Source organism: Protopterus annectens, chromosome 8.part0 (assembly GCF_019279795.1).
Source record: "Protopterus annectens isolate FY-2018-M chromosome 8.part0, PAN1.0, whole genome shotgun sequence".
Classification (NCBI taxonomy): Eukaryota; Metazoa; Chordata; order Ceratodontiformes; family Protopteridae; genus Protopterus; species Protopterus annectens.
Window position 1 is genome coordinate 868,360,217 of NC_056741.1, and position 22,871 is coordinate 868,383,087.

Consider the following 22,871-nt stretch of genomic DNA (forward strand, 5'->3'; position numbering starts at 1 on the left):
GAAGAAATTTGTCCTGGAGAATGCAGCTGAGAGGAATAGTCCAGAGAATGGTGAGAGTTATAGTCCTGTTCTTCATCAGAAGAGGAGAAAATCAGGGTAGACATTTGAAGAATAGCCAGTGGTTGTGGAGACTCAATGAAGGGAGGTTTTAAAGACATAACAGCTTTGAACAACCCCTGAGAGGTGTCTATCCATTCCTTTTCCCTAGTTACCAAATGCCTAGTCGTCTGTTTTTTCTTTTTAGGTGTGTTGTCTACCTGGATGAGACTCAAAGGTTCTAACCCCTGCCTGAGTTCTATTAGAGAGCCTGGGATCTCTTCCTTAACTAAAATTTGAGGGATGCGAGGCGGTCCCTTGGAAATGATGAGACTTGATTCCTCTCACCCATCAGCAGTCTGCAAGGCCTCAGGAGCCATATTGGCCTCTAATAGGGTCTTGGTAGCAGGCAACTGAGAGGTAGCCTGATGTATCATGAGGTTCTGCAACCTCAGTGGGTACACAGGACTCAGCAGAGCGGCTTCGGAGGATGCAGAATCAGCCATCTTGGGCTAGAGCAAGTGTTTAAAATGTTGGATCTCTAGGAAAGGGTTGAGAGTGGAAAGCCTTGATCTAAGGGTTTTGGGAACAAATGACTGACAGAGCAAGATTTGTGATCGTGTTCCAGGCTTAGGTGAAAAAAAGACACTTGGTATGCAAATCCTTGTACAGAGTCTACCTATTGCACTCGCACTTACCCCTCCTAGCTGACATCTAACAACTTTCAACAAAATAACGCAAGATAAAAAGAAAGGTTCCCTAATGGGGCATCGTTCGGCAACACTACTTGCTAATAACCAAACCAAGTAGAAGTTTAACCTTGCTTTCTTTGATAGTAAACTAGTGCCATTTCTCCTCCTTCCGTATGAAGTTCTCCATTGAGTGTGCAATATCTTCAAGGACTGTGATACCCTGTTTGGGTTTAAAATTTATGTACAACATCTGCTGCCCTTCTACATTCCTGCAGTTATATCTGGGTGCCCTCAAATGGAAGAGTTCCAACATCAACTATTATTCCAGGCAAAATGCATAAAGGCCCTGGTCTTCCATGCATAATGACAGCCACTGAAACAAGCAAGTTAAAAACTATTCACCTACAGCTTATTCTGTTGTACAGTACTTAATGGAAATATCCCTGATATCTCTCTCGTCAATACATCAATCGCCATTTTAACAAATAGGAAAGAGCTTGAAAACCTTAACCTAAAGTTATTTGTAGGCTTGTTTTGTGCAATTTAGCAAAGGAAAAGAATGATCAGTTAATCTCAAAATATCAGCACAGTATACATGACTGTAACAAATACTTCAGAAGAGGTTTTTTTAACTTTAAAGCTTGGGTTTGCATATTTTACCCTATAATCAACACATACTCCAACCATCCTGGCCTAGATTATGCAAGTCTTGAATTGCTGGACAGAAATGAGTACATTCACATGGGCACTGCTTACACTATGAAAACATAGCATGGTGACAGCAAACAACTACCTAGGCCAGTTAGGTCGGCCACTGAGTTTGGGTCAAGTGACACCAAGCTTTAAGAGATGTTAACTGATGCTCATTCTTTGCTACAGTACACCACAACATTTCAGTCTGGAGTCACTACCAAAGATAAATATGTCACTATCATAAAAATATATTAGGGAAAGTATTTAAGCTTTTCCTTGGGATATAGATGTGACTGGTGAAAACACTAGGTAGACAATCTCATGACAAGGGACAACAAGCAACCATGCAACATTCCACTCTTCTGTTTGTTTTGAGTTTCTTCATGGAAATACTTATTCAAAGCTCTTCTACCATCAGCACAAATTTCCACAACGTTTCTTGGGGTAAATGCAGACTGCTGCAGGGTATGTGATGCAGCGGTGATTATGATCCTGGGTGAACATTTTCCAGGCTTGTTGATCATTACTAGATTACAGGTAAAGTAAATGACTTATCTATCAATAAGTTCGGGGTTCCTATTTGTATCTGAAAAAATGGTGCTTTTTCTATTTTCTTTGGAGATTTCTGACAATCCCCAGTACTCTCTCTTCGATTAAGAGTTATATTACTGCACCCAAAAGGGTAATATCTCCTTATGGAAATATGCAACTACACCTTCTGTTCAGGATTGTTAGGAGACTGTCAGTGAAACAGTCAATGGAGTGTAATGCAACAATACGTGGAGACCTGATTACAAAAATATGATAACATGAGCCCCTTTTCTCCATGACTTTTATTTCACTTAGTCAGAATGTAATCAGCTTACTGATTTCATAAAGTCTGCTGCTCTTGATAAGACAGCTGTAAGTCTTGGGCTTGACTGGTAAAAATATTTAAAGGGAATGCCACTGAACACCAAGCCTTGAAATCTGTAGGCTTCTGAAATACAATCCACTATCCAGCAGAGTGTTTGCCTTTGTATTTCATATTCTTGATGGTTCTCTAATGTAGTGCTAAAAATGTGCTTGTCGTGATTTTACTATGAAGCATACAGAAGCTGCATGCATGTCTTAACCATTACAACTGCCCATATTGCTTTACAAGGTATGTTCTTCAAATATAACTCTGAACATTCTCCCTATGATTTCTGCACATTTTCCTTTTTACTGAATTATTAAACATTTAATAAAACAAAATAGGACTGATTTATTTTCTGTTCTGCAGCCAGCAAAAAAACATCACAGTGTTGTAAGAAGCTGTCATAGTCCATGTTGGAGTGAATGACTTGAGACGTACCTCCCTGGATTATATGAAGAGAGACATGATTGAGCTCACTGAGTATGTGTCCCAGGCAGGTATGTTCCTAGCCTTAAGCAGCATTCTACCGTCACCCAGAATGATGCCTCAATACAAACAGAAAATGATTAACTGGCTTAGTTTCTGATGTCATTCCAAGGGGATCCAGTACCTGACAGCCTGGGATGACCTGATTGAGAAGCCACGGTGCTTTGCCACCAATGGCCTGCATCTGTCTCCATTGGGCTTCAGGCTCCTGGCAAGGGCTCTTGCTTCCGCCATAGTGCCTTTTGTAGGCAATGCCATGAGGTCAGAATTACCAACATGAACATTTCATCAAAACTTAAATTAAAGGTCATGTTGCTAAACACTAGGAGTCTAAACATGAAAATGCACTCATTGCAAGTATTCTTAACCATGGAAGAAGCTGACATTTGTGCAGTCACAGAAACCTGGTTCAAAGCTGCTGAGAGCACCCCAGCCATACCAGGTTACTCATCCTATCATTTATTCAGACCCCAAACCGTGGGCAGCAAAACAAAAGGAGGTAGAGTTGCAATATATACAAAAGACATACACACCTCTAGGCTGGTCAAACAGTATGATGCACAGGAAATACTCCAGATGCAGTTAACAACTGACAAGACCCCTATTTCAAATCATAGCTAGCTACAGGCCTCCAACTCTGACTCAAGATGCCCACTCCAACTATCTGGACCTCTTCGAATCTATTAAGATTCAACCCTTTACCCTGATCCTGGGAGACTTTAACTATCCAACCACAGACTGAAAGAAATACTCATGCCAAAACACAAATGCCCAGAGATTCCTTGATTTCGTCAATGGAAACTGCCTTGGACCAGTTAGCTGACACCCCCACAAGAGGTGAAAATATCTTGGACTTTGTATCAACCCAACATGAGTAATCACTGAAGTATCCCTACAGTGTCATCATCACTGGTAAGATCTGACCACAAAGCAGTCACTTTTAAAGTCACCATCTACCCCGACCCCCCCCCCCCCCCCAGTTGGGGTCAACCAAAAAAACTTCTCCAAAGCTGACTAAAACTTGCTGAGGGAAGGTATAAACAGCTTCACAGCCCCCTCCCCCTCCACAGGAACTGGCACATATGTCCAAACCTACACCAAAGTACTATGTGAGCATTCATATAGCAGTATGGAATCAGGAATACCAGACAGGATGAAATCCTCCTCCACAAGGAAGAGTAAGCCTGTCTGGTGGATATCTACAATAAATAAACTCTATAATAAAAGACAAAAAACTGCTGTCCAGGACCAAGAAATAGTATGTATCTAATTGGAAGCAATATCTCCTTAGCCTGAGCATGCAAATAAGAGCACTAGTGAAATCCTAAAAGCAAACTTCCAGTCTAAACTAGCCACATCTACTAAAGACAATCCATAAGGCTTTCTTCACATTTGTCCAGAATCTCAAGGGAAGCACCCAGATCTGCACAGAACTGGTGGTCAAAGACACCACATACACAAAAACCCTGTAGATATAGCAGACAGGTTCAATGAAAACTTCAATCCTCTGTCCCCCCATCAGTAAAACAGGACATCGCCAGTACTTGCCCCCCTTCCCCTTATCTCTGTGGAGCAAGTCATCAATGCCCTCTCAAAGGCAAAAAAATACTGCCTTCATGGGACTCGATAACATCCCATGCTGCATCCTATATGAATTCAGGCAAGAACATGCAGCACCATTAGGCACCTCAATTCAACCAAAGCCTGACTACCGGCTTCATCGAGCGAAGGACAGCTACTGTCATCCCTTTGCACAAAGGTGGAGCGTCCACCTAGCCAGGAAATTATAGAACCATCAGCCTAACTGGCCTGATCTGCAAAGCCACGGAGCGGATTATCATTGACCTCATTAACAAGGACACTGGCAACCTCCAGACACTTGATCCTACACAGTTTGGTTTTGTCAAGGGGAGGTCATGCCTGTGAAATTTGGTCGACTTCTCTGAGGCAGTCACCAAGGTCATAGACGAGGGAAAGATGGTGCACACTGCCTACCTTGACCTTGCCAAGGCCTTCGATACTATTCCCCACTAGGTATAATAGATAAGCCACCTCAAGTAGTAGCCTCCTAACAAGTGGTGTACCCCAGAGATCAGTCTTGGGGCCTCTGCTGTTTGGGATATACTTCTCAGAGGTGAAGGCCAAATCTAGTGGGCCATGGCTGACCAAGTTTGCAGATGACTGCAAGCTGGGTGCGGTCATCAATTCCCCTAGTGATGTGGACATCCTCCAAGAGGGTCTCACCCAAACAAATATGACTGGTGCCAGAAACATGGCCTCAAACTGAATGCCAAAAAATACATCATCGTCCCTTTTGGGGAGAGTGACGTCCCCACAAATTATCACATTGATAATAAGGCACTAAGCACGCAATCAGTCCTGAGAGACTTGGGCACCCAGGTTGACAGCAAACTGACTTTTGACTACCATATTGCCTCTGTTGTACAGAAAGCTTTCTACATGGCCCACCTCATTAGTAAAGGTACCTCATCCAGGGACAAGATGGTCATAACATCCCTGTATCCTTCCCTTATAAGACCCCTTTCGGCATGTACCTCACAAAGTACATGCAGCAGCTGGAGAGAACACAGAGGTTCCTCACCCGGAGAATCCAGGGCCTCAAACATATACCCTACACAGATAGGCTACAAGTCCTGTCCCTCTACTCGGTCTCCTACAGACTCCTCAGAAGTGACCTCTGTTTGGCATACAAGACAATCTCAGACCTCACCCTGATGGGACTGCTGCACATCCACAAGTAAAGCTCCACTCAAGTAACCAGCACGCATGACCTCATTAACCCTTTTTAAGTGCAACCTGGATAACTGGATGGGGAACAGAAAATACACCCCTGGGATTCCACCTGTGTCCCTGCTGGACAGTGGCATAGGGTGCTGACTTGTTGGAACATGGGCTAAATTCTTGGCTAGGCTTGTAAGGCCCTCAGGGCCAATAGTCTAGTAACTTCCTATGACCCTGAAGAACCAATATTGACTTAAATAATGCCAAAAGGCAGAGGGGGAAGATGTCAATTAATGTTTTCTACAAGTACTCACCAATTTTGATGGAAAATGTGTACTACCAAAACTTTGTCTGCAAAAGTTAATACTCCACATTTGAATGTGAACATTCTAATATTTAAGAATGCCCTAACAAAGACCAAGATTTCATGAAAATAGTACAGTTAAAAAATCTACACTTTAAAAAACATATTAAACAAATCAAGTTAATAAATTCAATTGAAATAATGTAATATATAAAACATAGTTGAGCAGTAAGCAATGTAATGCAGAAATGCTCAACTGCAATTCTATAAAAGTAAACAACTGTGTCAAATGGTCAGAAGGTGCAACACCTAATGACAGAAATGATATATATACAAATATCTATAAGATGCTTTGTGTTTAAAGTGCTGAAAAGATGCTCAAAACACTTACCACAGGCGTACTTTCATCTGCTTCCTCTGGTCCACATAAAACTAAATGTTCTGATGTTTCTTGAGGCAGGCAAATTACATCTTGATCCTTTCCAGAAACAACAAAAATAGTATACAAGTTACAAATGTGTGCATTTCAGTTAACTTCTCATGACATCTTTTTACTGTATCCTCATACCAACCAGCATATGCTCACAAGAGACTGAAAACTATAAACTCTTAAAAACTCTGCCTGGAGAATAAATGAAAGTAAAGCTATGTCAGGTAATCTGCATATTGTACAGCTGTGCTAAGAACTTACAAGTGTAAATGTTCAAATATATGGATTATCAGTCCACTCTTTTGGTATGTTTTGTCTGCAAGTTGCCCAACAGGCCAGCTTGACTTCCAAAGCTCTAACTTCTCTCTAGGCTTTGGCCAACTTCCTCCCACTGACGCACACAGGCATTACTAGTATAAGAGGTGTGCTGGCTGATGCCATCTTCAGATCTTTCTTGTCTTGGCCAAGACCAGGTCCAGAAGACCTCTAAGGCAAAGCCCTAGTTACCAAAGGGTAATACTCTGTGCCAAAGATCAACTGCAGAGATGCCCAATCTCCCTTTCCAGGAAGTAAGATCATGTAAAAAAAAGGAAGTAGTGCCTGGTAGGGAGACCAGAGGGAAAGTGAAGTTGATACAGATGAGAGGCCACCCCAACCCACGGTGCAAAGAAAGGAAAAAGAAAGGGAAAGGGAATCTGAACTGCAACACTGAATGTACTAGAACATCCACATTTATGGTACACTCCTAGCAAAAGTATTTACATGTTCATTGTACTATTTACTGTTGCAGTTGTGACTTTTCAGAAGATTCCTGAAGCAAGCAAGGACAGGGTAAGCTGGAATGAGACAAATAGACAGAACAGTAAACCTTGTAGGACAGCACTGGCAAATCCATCCCTTGCTCTTGAGATGATCCCAAGACCGCAGTGTCTTCAGAATGTCTGGAGAGAGGAGCAGCTTCCAGGACAGCTTGCATACTGACTCCTCTCAAGAATGCTGTGGTGACTGTACTGGCTCATCTGGAATGGGCTCTGACATGCCCATGAACTATACAATGAGATGAGTAACAGTATAAAACAAAATGCATTGAGCAATCCATTTTGAAACTGTTTGCTGACATTTTTTGCCCTTTGCCAAGGAGAAAAGTAGCTTATCTGTCTTTCTGAATTACATACATCAAGGGATGATTTTTTTCATCTTATTTGTTTTGTTAGGAAAGCTAGGCTTGATTAAGTGATGATCCTTCAGGTAGAATTAAGAGCCATAAAAACAACAGTATTGTCCAAGACAGAAATTGCAGAGATGCATTTACAACTGGTTAAAGGGGGTAGGGGTCAGTTTTCCTAAAACATCATTAAGATCCCATTGTGGAGCAATCCCTTTTCATGATGGTCTAAGGTGCAAAGCCCTGCTTTAGGGAGGCCTTGAAGAAAGAGGGTGTGGAGATGGGCAGGTAAGCAAGCTGCAATGGCAGAGCCATGAATATTAACAGAAACATAAAATAGGTCAGTTTTTTAAAGGTCTGACAAGTAATTGAGGACTACTGTCTCTCCTGCCTTGTGTGGGTCTTAGTCACCAGACAGGCATCAGAGGGAGACTCTTCCATTTCACTAGGCAGGATTTAATTTTGTTTGGTTACATAACCAGCCCCGCCAGAGATAATATTTAACGCATCCTCAGGATAAAAGTACCTAACTGGAATTAATGTGAAATCATCCAAGTTATCAGTCTTAGTGTTCCCATGTCTGGGTGCAGAAGGGACCTTTTGTTTTCTAAGAAAGGGTCAACATGCTAAGGTAAAACTTTTCATTTCTCCCCTGCTAGGCTGTGCAGGAGAGAGAACCAGTGCTCTCTTGAAAGAAAGGAAGTCACTACTATGACTTCTGCTCTTTCTTCCTTAACTTTCAGAACTGTCCCGGGGATCAATTAAATAGGAGGCAGAGCACACAGTAAAAAAAGAACCACCAGGAAACACAGGAAACACCAGACTCAAAATGCAGGCAGCAGCTCAACCAGGATGGTAACTCAAACAACGAAGGAAGAAGGTTGAATAAAATTTAATAGCACACAGCTCCAAGGATTAAGCGCTTTCGAAAAAAACTTCAGAATCATTTAAACACTAAACAGCACCACATATATATACCCCACCCTTAATTCCATAACCAATAAATCCTCTCTCTTAAGTAAAACCACACACAGTATTTTAAAGCAACACACAACATTAAATACCCAACATACAAATAAAAAATTACATTAACACAAACGCCCTAAGATGGTATTGGAAGGTGATCAATTAGAGGTCAATTACAAGATTTTTAGACCCAAGTTTCATTGTACTTGCAATACCATGGGGTTATATATGTGGGGAAATGTCTCAACTGCCAACATTTTTATATAGGAAAGACAAAAAGAAAATTCAGGGAATGTCTGTATGAACATGGACTTGACATTAGGAAGAGGGATGTGAAAAATGCAATGGCTAGGTACATTGGTACCAACACTAACCATGTTTTTGTTTTTTTGTGTTGGAATATGTTCCGAAGGAGTATAGAGGGGGACCTTGGGAAGATGAATTGGAAGCCAAGGAATTAAGCTGGCAATTGAAATTGAATGCCACAGTCCCTCCAGGTCTCAATGATAACATATCTATAGCCAGTGCACTTAAATTAAAATCTTATATTGTTTAAAGCTACTTCTCCAGTTGTAGTATATAGGGAGTTTGTGTTAATGTAATTTTATTTGTATGTTGGGTATTTAATGTTGTGTGCTGCTTTAAAATACTGTGTGCGTTTTTTAATTAAAAGAAAGAATTTGATTATGCAATTAAGGGTGGGGTATATATATGTGGTGTTGTTTAGTGTTTAAATGATTCGGATGAAGTTTTTTCGAAAGCGCTTAATCCTTGGAGCTGTGTGCTATTAAATTTTATTCAACTTTCTTCCTTCATTGTTTGGTTTACCATCCTGGTTGAGCTGCTGCTTGCATTTTGAGTCTGGTGCACACAGAAAGACCTGTCCAGGTCAAGGAAAATGCATCTAGTTTTGATGATTTTGGAGTTGTTGTTCTGCAGTTGCTTGCTCCAAGCTAAAATGAAAAGGTCTGTTTCTGGTATAACCCACATTTTGAAGATCACCCCTGTTCAACATCCATTAGTGAGGGACTTTCTGAGATCTGCTCAGCCTGTCAACACATTTTATATTGCAGGGATGTAGGCTACAGTTCGGGTCATGTCCATCTCTTGGTCTACCTCCCATGCTTGCGCAGCAAATTTGCACAGTAAGTATAAGTGAGTTTCTCCCGGTTTACAAACCACATTACAGTCATATCTGTAAATCAAATGGAGGACCCCTTCTTTCCGTATTTGGCTATCAGTGCCAGATATATATATATATATATATACACACATATACATTTTGTTTTTTTTTGTCTTGGTCCCATCTCCTCCGGACTTGCAGTGTGCCTGCGTGGACCCCCCATGTTAGGTCTGAGGAATCTGAAGTGGGCCCGGTCATAATGAGTTGAGCTACCGTGAAAGGCAGCTCCATACTGAATTGTAATTGTGCTATCCACCATAAGATCTCCTTCCTATTACAAGAAAGGAGGTGAATATAGGTCTCTAGGGGTTGAATGTGCTGATACCACCTGTTTCTGAGGTACCACTGGAGTTTTTTTTTTTCATGTGTATATGAGGTAGTGGGGCACCATCAGGATGCATGACATCATGCAGCCCAGCACTCTGAAGAATTTGTGACCTAATATTGACTCCTAATGAACAATATTCTTAAAGTAATGGTTCAGAGGGAGACCTTGTCCACTAGCAGGAAGTTATGTTGATGTTCATGTTTATATCTGCCTCCAGGAAGACCAGGTTCCTTGTGGGGATGAGGTTTGGTTTTCTCAAGATGTTGGAGAGACTCGGGTCTCAGGAATAATTCAGGACAAATTCCAAAAATGTTGCAAACCTGCTTCAAGGAATCTGCATAACCAGGTAAAAGTACACATGAATGCCTTTTCTGCTGAAAATCATAACTCCTGGAGCCAGGTGTTTGGTAAAGATCACGCGAGTGTAGTACTCAAGTCAAATGGCATGAAAGTGAATTGGTAAAGTCATCCCTCCCACTGTAAATGTGAGGAATTTTTCTTTGACCCAATAGGGATAATGAGGTAGGCATCTTTTAGATCTAACTTGACCATGAGGGCTTTAGGAAATAGCAAGGTTAGAAGGCTTTTGGAGTTAGCATTTTGAACTTGGGAATAATAAGATCTGTGTTTTGATCAGATAAGTGTAGTATGGATCATCACCCTATACCTTCCTTACTTCAAAAACCTGTGCTTTCCTCCTAAGAGGAAGCTTTTTATGTCCCTTCCCAAAGTAATTCTCTCAAGACAGCAGCTGTCAAACACAACAGGTCTTTTGGAACTGGAGGAATGCCTCTGCATCTTGGAATTCTTTTGAAACTGCAACTTGCAATGTTGATGGAGGATGGTTATAACCCAGCAGCCCAGGGAAATGTTTCCCCAATTCTAAACAAAGGAATTTTCCATTTTTTCCCCACTTGTGACTAGCTCTTGTCTGGTTCAGGATGTTAGAGTCAAGAGTTAGTTGGGTAGATTCAGATGAATTTTGGAATACAGGCTTGAAGAAAATATCTGACAGGTTGCATGGCTTTGCACTTCTCCTTGGGTAGATGTAGCTGAAGTTTGGAACATGGGCATGAAAAAAAACTTAATAGGTTGCATGGTTTTGCCCTTCTCACGTAATCTCAGAAATGCATCTTCAGTGGGAAGACCAAAATAGTATTTACTATCCAAGGATGCATTAAGGTGGATTTTTATGATCCGCAACAGGCTGAGTCCTCAACCAGGCAAGTCTCTGAATCACGCACCCTGTGGCTGCTGCCCTACATAATGAATCCATTTTATCAGGTGTACATTTTCTGGTGTGTTTAGCCACCTAAGAAGAGTGGTCATATAAAACTCAAGCATTTTCTGTTTCAGATCATTAACTAAGGTCCCTCTCCCTTAGCCCCCCACTTTACCTAACAGGGACTGGTGAATGGTAAACATGTGGGTTTGGCAATTTAATGCTCTGAAGGATGGAATAGCAGATGTACATACGTTACTTCCATATTTGTCAAATATCCTACCATTGGGAATAGAGTTCCAAGATGGAGGCGAGGAAGATCCCTTACTGGAATACAGGGACAAAAGCTGGATTACCTAGTGAATTCTTGGGATCCTTAACCCTGTAAAAGCAGTCAGGTATCCTAGGAGTATAAGGAAACAGGGAATCTGACTCTACAAATGCAATGATGAAAACATCCTCCAGGAACTCTAGAGGAAAACACAGTTGTGTTAGGAACTTACAACTGTAGATGTCCAATAAGATTTGCTGCTGCAGTACTGACTCTTGGAGATTCCTGCCTGCAGAAGCCAGAAGGTCAGCTAGAACACTAGGACTATCACCTTCCCCTGCAAGCATAGCAGACTCACACCCCATTCCCATGTCAGGACATCAGTGGTATAATGGGCAGTCACAGCTGGCACCATCTTCAGGTCTCTCCTGTCCCAAACTCCAAGATATTTAATAGGATCCAGATCCTACGCTATACAACGATGGTCCAACTAAGAGACAAGGGCTGTGTGAAGGGAGAGGGAGTGAACTGGGTACCCAATCCAACCACAGTGCAATGGTCAAAACAGGGGAGATGCATGTAAAGAGAAAGTAAAATACCCTGTCCTACAGGGGAAAGAAAAACACTGGTTGATACATTTCCTGGCTTAAATCAAATTCATTAAGGAAGGATCATGCACAATGTAACCCTATCCTTATGGAAAACTAGGAAAGGTTCTCTACAAGACAGCCTAAATTTCAGAGATCCATATGGCTGTGGTCAAGTCTAACAACACAGCAATTTTCCAACATAGCAGCTTAATGAAAATGGAACCAGCTGGTTCAAAGTGTGGTAAGGCTACTTTCCAAAAATTAAAATGAAGTCCAGCGGTGGTGCTGTCTTTTTTTCTGAGAGGTCTCAAAACACGAATCTCTTTAGGAACTGTTTCATAGGGGGTTTAATAGTAGGCAAAAAGATTTGGCAGAGGCATATACCTTGAAAAAAGCATCAGGCAATCCTGCTATAAAACAGGTCTAACAGGTATTTGAATGCTTAGGAGGCACCAACAGAACAACCTTTTCCACTAAGCTATATATTTTCAGTGCTGCACTATCAGGAATGTGTGGTATACATATGACAAGAGGCTTAAGTAAACGTGTCTGGTGGGGTTAAGCACTAAATTATACATCCTGTCAGTCTTAAGGTTCTCAAACTTATGACTGCCTCCTAGTTCTAAGACAGGAGGACTTACCTGATGTACTAGCAAGAGGGGCTCCTGCTTGGTAAGGCTAAGAAGGTGGAAAAAACAATTTGGGGTTGGCCAAAGGGCGATACCAGAATCACCTTTGACTTCACCTCCCTAACTACTGCAACATCCAGAGGATAAACAGAATGAGGAGGAAGGCAAACAGAAACAGACCTATCCATGAGATAGAGAAACACTTGCCATTTAGGCTTCTTTCCTGGGAATCTTGGTGCAATACCTCTGAGGTGTCTGGTTTCTATAGAAACAAAAATGTCCATCTCTGAAATACCTCACATGTGGTCCAGATCCAAAAAACACTTTACTCTTTATCATCCATTCTTTGGGGGGGTCTACGTGCTGTCTGACTTAACCTGTCTGCCAACCTGCTGCCCTGACTGGGGATCTACTGGGAGATGGGTGTCACTCCTACTTCCTGGAACAGTTCCCAAATCTAAATAATCAGCCTGTCCAGGAGGTAAAAGTGGGCCATGCCTTATTTATGTACCACCTAACTAGCACTGTCTGCCCTTATCAAAAGTGGACTCGACTGACAAATATCCCCGAATACTCTGAAGGCAAGGATGACTACTATCATTTCTTTTTATGTTTATGTGCATTCCAATGAGTTGCTTGTCTCGGACCTCTTGGATTTACAGGTCCCCTGCATAGGCTCCCCAAGGTATGCCTGAAGAATCTGTAGCCAGGATACGAGACCTTAGTAGTCCAAGTGGATGCTTTTATATCTACGAAACAACCCCCATCCTTACCCAAAGATATGCTGGTCTAGACAGAATGCAAATGTTGGCACCACCTGTTCCTGAGATATCACTGTAGTTTTTGCATTTGCATCCTGGCTAGCAGTACCATTAATATGCAAGTTGCCATGTATCCTAGCAGTCTGAAGGATTCCCTGTCCTCAATGCTGGGAAGGTAGTCTACTTTGCTGAAATAGTGTGTGTGTGTGTCAGGATCTTGTCTAGGGGTAGGAACCTTTCTGATTGTACGAGTCCAGGAAAGTAGCCTGTGTTGCTGGGGTAAACTGTCACTCCGTATGTTCCGACACAGTCCTACTCTCTGGAAGCAGGTCATACTGATTTACGAGGCCCTTTGAATATCTGACAGGGAAGAAGCCTGAATGAGACAATCAACCCAGTTATCCTGCAAAAGGCAATTACTGGAGGCAGGTCCTTAGTAAAAACACTGGATGGAGTGGACAAGCCATAGGGCAATGATGTAAATTTGAAATGGAAACCCCCTGCCTGTACCTTTAGGAACCAACTTGCCCATCGGCGCTATGGGATTGTGTTGGCAGAAATCCCTTCAAATCTGGAGCTACCAGCAGGGCTATGGGCAAAAGTTTTTGTACAGTCAACATTTTGAATTTTCAGACTAGTATATACCTGTTCATTTTCGACATGTCTAGTATGGGTCTCCACAATCTTTTTTTTCTTTTTTTGGACAAGGAAGAGTCTTGAATAAAATCCTATTCCTCCGTTTTCTTTCTCATGTTACTTCTATGGCATCCAGTGAGAGGACCTTGGAAATTTGCCTTTATAAACTGTAAGCTGAAGCTAAACTTTATGACCTGCAAGACCCATTTGTAATGGTTTCTCATTGGTCTGCAAAAATGGCCAGCTTGCCTAATTTTTTAACAATGGGTGGAGGAGAAAGGAGGGTGCTGAAAAGAGTTATACCTGCTCCCTGTTATCACTGTGGGTATCCCCGCTCACAGTTCCAAAGGTCTACCTTTTAGAGTCAGTGTGCTACTTCTCTGTGAATTTCCCCTTCTTCCCCTTGCTGGGTTAGACCTCTGTACTCTATGTGAGGTAAAGTTTTTGCTAGAGAAGTTCACATCATATCTAGGCAGAAGGCAATAAAAGAGATCCTTGATGGACTGCATGGTTTCCCCTTTTCCTCTGCTTTATAAACACTTTCTCGGTACAGGGTGCAAGGAGAAGCTCTTTATCCAATGAAGCTTCAAGAAGCTATACCTTTACATGCTCAGAAGGGGCTCACTCTCTCAACCAGGCATGGCTCCTCATCACATACACTATGGCAGCTGTCCTACATGATTAATCTAATGAATCATAGCCATAAGTGCCTGCCTTCCTGGGAACTGATGTTGCACAAATCCAGCATCTGTTCCCCGAGGCACTTTTCTGGTATCTCCTCTGCCTTAACTGCTCTTGGAGAGAATCCTGAAATTTCAGCATACGAGACTGGAGAGCTGAGGTACCTAAAAGCTAGGGTAGCCGAGGTGCAAGTCCTTAAACCAAACCGGGCATGGCTCCTCATCACATACACTATGGCAGTTGTCCTATATGATTAATCTAATGAATCATAGCCATAAGTGCCTGGCTTCCTGGGAACTAATGTTGCACAAATCCAGCATCTGTTCCCCAAGGCACTTTTCTGGTATCTCCTCTGCCTTAACTGCTCTTGGAGAGAATCCTGAAATTTCAGCATACGAGACTGGAGAGCTGAGGTACCTAAAAGCTAGGGTAGCCGAGGTGCAAGTCCTTAAACCAAACCGGTTGAAGACCTTACTTTCCATGTAGTTTGGAACTGCATTTTTGAATGCAGCCACCAAATGCATTTGTAACAGCCAAGATACTACTGCTGGATCCACCACACATTTCCTGCAGAAGTTCTTGTAAGAATTGTGGACCATATAGAGGCAATCTAGCTTCTAGGGGCAGGCGGCTTGGAATCAGGATGTGGAGTGTCTGCAAAAAAACATGATTCACATCCTCAACCGCTGGAGGTATAGCTAGGAGCCTAAGTTCAGGCACGCCAAGAAATTGTATGCAGTAGATCTTGGCCCAAGAAAACTCACTAGACTCACAAATTAAATACTTCTTTATTCTGTGAAGGGTTACTTCAAAAGATATATTTTCAGTTAGCAGAATAAGAATCCATGCTAATGGATCTCTACACAAACACCTGAGTTAAGAATATGAACCCCAACTAACTTAGAAGTAAGCCGTGCTGGAGGTTCATTATCAAATGGTTACCCCATCTTTGGAATAAACTACTCCTGCATGTTAAGACAATGAAACACTGTGCCCTTCAAGACCGACAACTGGATGAGTACTCAAGTTCATTCCCAACCTGAAACATTCTCCCTCCTGGTTGTGGGAGGTACAAATTAAAGTGGTATTTCACAAAGTGCACAAGGTCTTTAGACTTACTTGCCTTGTAATGCCTGAGATACTAAGTAAGCTGGGGAAAGATGGTCCACATAAAGAAACTCCTCTTAGTCAGAGGAATCTGAGTCCCCCCGGGGAGAAGACTCACTTATCTTTTAAAGGTGGTGGTGGGGGGACTCAGATTTAGGATCTTTTTCAGAGGCTGGCTGCCTGGATTTCATAAACTTCATGAAATATTGAGCTTGTCTGAAAAGGTCATGGGAAAAGACATTGAGAAAATAGGACTGAGACCCAGTCATCTGGGACAAACCAACCAACAACTGCTTGGATTTAGTCGTGTTAGTTCTTGGTTAGGGTGTGCGATCTGACTCACAGGCATCAAGAGGCAAGAAGGTGACCAAGACCTCACTGTGGTCTCCTTCAACTACCTCTCTAACAATAATCTTAAGGATACTGCTTTTTCCTCTCCCTTTAGAAACCAGCATAGGCATGCCCAAAGCCCAAATCTGCACAGTAGCTCTGGGCCTGACTGATGACAAAAAGGGTTCAGCTTGCAAGGCCATGACAGAACTCAAAAACATAGTGGCCTCCAGGGGTCTGTGCCAGAAGCTGGGGGATATTAGATGGCCTGAATAAGGACTGGTGGATAACACTGCATTCCTAGACCAACCATGTGATTTTCAGCAGCAAGTATTTTTCAAGAGAATCTGCCTGGTGCTTAATCATCCTAGTACTGAAATGTGCATACCTGGGACAATTTGGCATATCATGTTTCAGATCCAGGCAAAACTAAAACTGTGAAAATCCTGCTTTGAAATCTGCTTCTTACACCTCCGACAATTGTTAACCTCATACTGTGACATCTGCAGATAACAATTCACTTAAAATGATGCAAGAATTCCTCAATGGGTATTTATCTGAATCTGAAGCTTCAGACCGAACCGACGGAGTATTAATTAACTGCTCCATATCGGAAAACTATGTACCTTCTCTGTGGAAAATTTCATATATCATTCCCCTCCACAAAGGAGGCTCCTCCACGGACTTTTCCAATTACCACCTCATCACTATCCTTTATCCACTCTCCAAGATCCTTGAGAAATGCATTCATACCAGAGAGTTAAACTACATCCTAGCTAACAATCTCCTCTCCAAAACCCAACATGGCTTTTGGCCATATTACAGCACTACTACTGCCTTGCTCTCTTTCATGAACACTATCCTTCATCATAACAACAATTCTCCCCACTGCTACATTTCTGGATCTATCAAAGGCTTTTGACATGGTATCACATAAAATACTACTCTCTGTTCTCACTAATCTTTCCTTTTCCCACTCAGCCACCAACTGGTTCCACAGCTATCTGGCCGTCCGACAATAATCTGTTGTTTGGGAAGATAACCTATCTCCTCATCTTCCCATTACTCTTGGTGCTCCTCATGGCTCCATCCTTGGCCACCTACTATTTCTCTATTCACCAACAGCCTACATACCTCCACCAAGCATGCTTCTCTCATACAATATGCAGATAACTCCACCCTCATCTGCTCTGCCTCCACTTCATCAGAACTTCAAAAGATCTCACAAGAGTCACTCTCATCAGTAGAAAGATGGCTATCCAATGCCCAACTTCTACTCAATCCTAGCAAGACCAAACTCCATATCTTCTGATCCACCAAATCTAACCAAACTTCCAACCACTTTAATATTCTTGCTAAAGATAATGCCATCATCTCCCCATCAGATCACACCAAACTTCTTGGTGTGGAGATGGACGACAATCTCAAATTTGACTTCCACATAGGTTCATAGGTAGGTATTAGGGTATCAACCCTAGGGCCTATACAAGCCCAACCAAAAAAAGGTACCCTGGCTTCTGCCACCCAAGAAAATTATTTTCCTGTGCCACTGTCGAGCGTAGCCACAGAAGTGATCCCCAGGGTGAATTCCCTATTTCCCATCCAATTATCAAGATTTTTCTTGAAGAGTGCTAATGAGGGGCTTTGTTTGATATACATAGGTAGTTTATTCCAGAGTATGGGAAGTCTCTGGGACAGGAATCTATCCCTCAGGCATGTTCTGTTTATTGTGGTGACAAGGTTTAGGTCCCTAGGGGGTATAGCTCGGAGGGATTGTGATTTCTTTAGCTGGAGCATGTCCAACAGCTCTGGGTTTGATATAGCTTTGTATGTTAGGCAGAGATCACCTCTGAGTAGGCTATATGTAACGGAGAAAAGCTAGAGTTTTTTGTGATGGTCTGTGTAGGGCATCTGTTTGAGGCCGGTAATCCTCTTTGTGAGGTATTTCTGCGGCCTTTCTAGTTGTTGTAGATGTCTTGTGAGGTACATACCAAAAGGGGCGTTGTACTCTATAATGGGTCTAATGAGTGATGAGGAGAGGGGAACAATGACCTCTTTTTTTCTGGATGAGAAACCTTTTGTGATGAGGTGTGCCACGCAGAAGGATTTCCTGACTACTGTGGCAATGTGATTATCAAAAGAGAGACTACTATCCACCTGTGTTCCAAGGTCTCTTATCACACTTTCGGTGTTAAGTATGCTACCGCCCATGTTGTAGTTCATGGGTACAGAGTTTTTACCAAAGGGGATGACAATGCACTTTTTGGCAATGAGCTTGAGACCATGGCTTTGACACCAGGCATCTGTCTCAGTGAGGCCCTTTTGTAGGATGTCCACATCGTAAGGAGTTTTGATTACAGCTCCTAGTTTGCAGTCATCTGCGAACTTCATTAGCCAAAGACCTTCTATGTTAGCCTGTAGTTCAGAGAAGTAGATACCAAACAGGAGAGAACCCAGGACCGAACCCTGTGGTACTCCACTTGTCATTGGTCTGAAGTCGGATTTGGAGTCTGCTACTTTCACAGTGTTGGTTCTGTCAGTGAGCCAGCTGGCAGCCCATCTTGTGACATAAGGATTTACACCTAATTTAGTGAGTTTATCTATAATTCCAGAGTGGGGGGTGGTGTCAAAAGCCTTGGCAAGATCTAGATAGGCTGTGTGAACCACCTTACCCTTGTCTACTGCTTTGGTGACTGCTTCAAAGAAGTCTATCAGGTTTCGGAGACATGATCTGCCTTTTACAAACCCGAACTGGGTGGGGTCCGGAGTTTGGAGATTACCAATGTCTTTGTTGATAAGTTCCATGATGATACGTTACCATAAAAAAGGTACATAAACTTGGTGCATTACAAACAATACCTAACCAAGGCAGCCAGAACTTCTATTGCCAATTCCCAACTAATCTCCACCTTACTCTATGCTTCTCCTATACTTACCAACCTTAGACAGTCTGACCTAAACATGCTCAAAACCTGCTACAATAAAATTGCAAAACTTGCAACAGGCACATCCTACCACAACCTACCGTCCCATTAGCTTGACAAGCCTTATCTGCAAAGCCATGGAGAGGATCATAATGGAACTCATAAATAAAGACATAGGGAACTTGCAGACTTTGGATCCAACCCAGTTTGGCTTTGTCAAAGGCAGATCATGCCTTTTAAACTTGGTTGACTTTTTCGAGACAGTCACCAAGGCCATTGATGAGGGAAAGGCAGTCCATACAGCCTACCTTGACCTGGCAAAGACCTTCGACACAATACCCCACTCAGGTATCATCAAAAAACTCATCAGCTTGAATGTAAACCCATACATCACAAGATGGGTTGCAAACTGGCTAAGTGACAGAACCCACAGGGTCAGAGTTGCTGGAGCCATGTCAGACTCAAAGCCTGTCACAAGTGGTGTCCCACAGGGCTCAGTCCTGGGTCCACTCTTGTTCGGCATCTACTTTTCTGAAGTACACGCAAACACAGGAGGGTTATGGCTGACAAAGTTTGCAGATTACTGCAAACTGGGTGCCATAGTCGAAAACACATCTGACACAGATATCCTTCAGAAGGGCCTCACAGAAACGGATAACTGGTGCCAGAGCCATGGCCTAAAGTTAAATGCCAAGAAATGCATAGTCATACCCTTCGGGAAAAACAAGGTTACCCCTAGCTACCATATAGGTGGCAATCCACTGAGCACAGAAGAAGTCATCAGGGATCTGGGGACCCAGGTTGACAGTAGCCTCGCTTGACACTCATGTTGCTAAAGTAGTTAGGAAAACCTTCTACATTGCCCACCTGATCATGAAGGGATTCACATCTAGATCAAGGAGGTCATCGCCCCTGTACTCATCACTCATTAGACCTATGATTGAGTACAATGCCCCATTCGGAATGTATCTGACCAGACACCTGCAGCAGCTGGAAAGGCCCCAAAAGTTCCTCACCAAAAGGATAAAGGGTCTCAAAATATGTCTTATGCTGCCCGACTGAAAGAACTCCAGCTCTATTCAATCTCATACCGCTTGCTCAGAGGTGACCTGTGCCTGACATATAAGGCCATGTCAAACCCTGATTTGATGAATATGCTTCACCTCTAAAATCTAGATCCCTCAGAACCACAAGGGCGGAGACTTAAACCTTGACACGGTTATTAATAGAACATGCTGGAGGGACAGATTCATCACCCAGAGACTCCCTATGCTGTGGAACAAAATCCCGGTACATGTGAGGCAGAGCACCTCGCTGGCCTTGTTCAAGAGGAATCTTGACCAATGGATGGGGGATCGCAGATATACCCCAGGGATTACTTCAGTGTCACTGCTTGACAGAGGCACAGCAAAATAATAGGCATAGTTTTATTCAAACTAAAGGGGTGGCGAAAGCCAAATAACTATGGGCTAGGCTTATAAATGCCCTTGGGCAGATAGCCTAGTATGAACCTATGAACCTATGAACCACCACTGCAACACACATAGGACACTAGAATGGCTAGAACTCCCACAACTTCCTTACCTGAATCAGCTCTCATTTGGCCACAAGCTAGTAAACCATCCTCAAAAAAATCCCATCACTTCAAAACCTTCTCCAACCATACTGCTCCTCTAGACCCCTATGCTCCAGCATCAAATAAATATTTATCTTAAACCCAAAAACTCAGCAGGAGAATCTCTATTCTACTGTGCTATATCCAAACTATGGACCCCACCCTCCCATATCCAGGTTACCATCCAGCAGTCAATTCAAGACTACACTCAAGTCTCAAGTAAAAATGCACTGGCTCTGTCCTTGCTCCAATCCCGACTAAAATAAAAACTCCTATCCTCAACAACACAGTTCTGATTTTTTATTATCTGCTGCTGAGCATGTTAGACCTTAAGTTCTACTTGCTTTTTTCAGCTTTCCTGACTTTCAGTCTCTAGTCAGATATCCCTAAGTCTACATCTACTAGTTACTTATGTTCCTTTATTTTTGATTCTTCACTTTGTTACAAGTACCTATTGTTCTGTATTTAGTGTATGTTTTGTTCTTTACTGTAAACTCAGTTACAAGGACCTATTTGCTCTGTTTTTATTGTATGTCATGTTCATTACTGTAAACTCAATTACACTTACATGTTTTACTCATTTTTACTTGTGGAGCTTTTCTCCCTGAGCCTCTGCTGACAAAGGACTTGTGTCCAGTCAGAATTCCCTGGTAAACAAATGTGAATAAATAACACCAACAGTTGAGAACAAGGTGCTCATTAGACTACAAGAAAGAGCTGAAGAGGGTAGTGGCTGCTACCCTTTTATACCACTAACATCCCAGACAGCTATCCCTGACACAGGAAGAGAAGGAAGTCTGTTAGGCCATGAAGAGGAAGGTGAAGGCTCCTGCAGGCAGAAATCCCAAAAGTCAGTACTGCAACAATGAACTATGTAGACCATCAACGAGTGTCCTAGGCTCAGAAGACCCGCAAAAGTTCTGTATCTGAACTGGGCCTATGAATACTCTCTTGCCTTTGATTCAAACTCCTCCATCTTATCACGTGTGTCTCTAAAGGAGGAACCTCCTGGTGGAGATGCAGAGGACAGGGTGTCTTTGGTGTCAAACCCATATGCATCACAAGGGATATGACCCAGAAAAGCCATTTCATCTGCTTTAGAGTCAGAGGGAACCAGGATCCTTCACAGTAGGTGCTATCTTCTTCTTCAAAGGGTCCTGGGACACCTCATGGAGTTTAAAAGCTGATTGCATGGACTTCCGGAAAGACGTGAAAATCCTTAGCTTGCTGGGAAGTGGAATTAAGGGACCAAGGCACTGCCAGTACTAGGCTGAGGCAAGCTGACTGATATCAGTTTTGTATCTGGTACCTCATGGTTTCAGACAAAACAGCCCTGGAAATCTTGGATCATAGCAGAGTGAATAAGACCTTAGGTCCAGTGCCTGGAATATTCTTATGAATAAATAATATGGGTACATTGCCCTCCCCTTCAGTACTTAGAATGTAGGTTTCAGACTTGGTCTGGTCTGGGAAGGCATGTCAAAGGATGACAGCATGGCAGCCTACAGAATGGTCATGCTAGGGGGCTCTGGCAAGACTGGCTTTGGAGCAAGAGGGGTGTAAAAATGCCTTACTGCATCTGAAATAATCAAACCTAGGAAGACTTGAGCTGTCCAACAGGACATCTTCAGTCTCTGGACATTACTCCATGTTTTTATTTTATTTTTTTTTTTTGCCAGAAGGTTTTTCCTTGGACAGAAGGTTCTCGGATACCTTAGCAGAAACCATAATGGCTAGGAATCGGGTACAGACCCCTTTTTTCCTTTCAAACACCTGAAGAGATCATCTCCTATTGTCTGGCAGGAGAAACAGAGTAGAGGTCTTTATGAAGGATTTGCTTTCCATACCATAAAAATGAACATCAACTAAACCAGAATGAATGAGAAAAACAAAAACAAAACATGTTACATTGACATATCACAAATACTGAAAGCCTCAAAGCAATACTGTGCTATAGCAAAAGTGGTGAAAAGTGATCCTTTTTTCTTTTTTTTGCTGACAGTGCAAACTTTTGACAATGATCTAAAGGCATTTTCTAGAACTGCCTTTGAAAGATGGTTTGAATCTCTAACCCCAAGAGGATCACAACACATTACCACTTCTACCCACTGACCTCCAGACCGTGCAGAACAGATAGAGGGTTGTGATCCTCTTAAGATTTTCAATATAAATGCCTCCAGGA

At 42.5% G+C, this 22,871-nt stretch overlaps 1 protein-coding gene across 1 annotated transcript in view; it reads right to left on the bottom strand.

The window, feature by feature from the left end:
• The window catches only part of LOC122809125, a 3,089,885-nt gene that overhangs the window by 85,840 nt on the left and 2,981,174 nt on the right, over positions 1–22,871 (bottom strand). Inside the window, exon 20 of the mRNA XM_044080384.1 lies at positions 6,243–6,329. Coding sequence (XP_043936319.1) covers positions 6,243–6,329 — 87 coding nt within the window. The remainder of the gene's footprint in view (positions 1–6,242; positions 6,330–22,871) is intronic.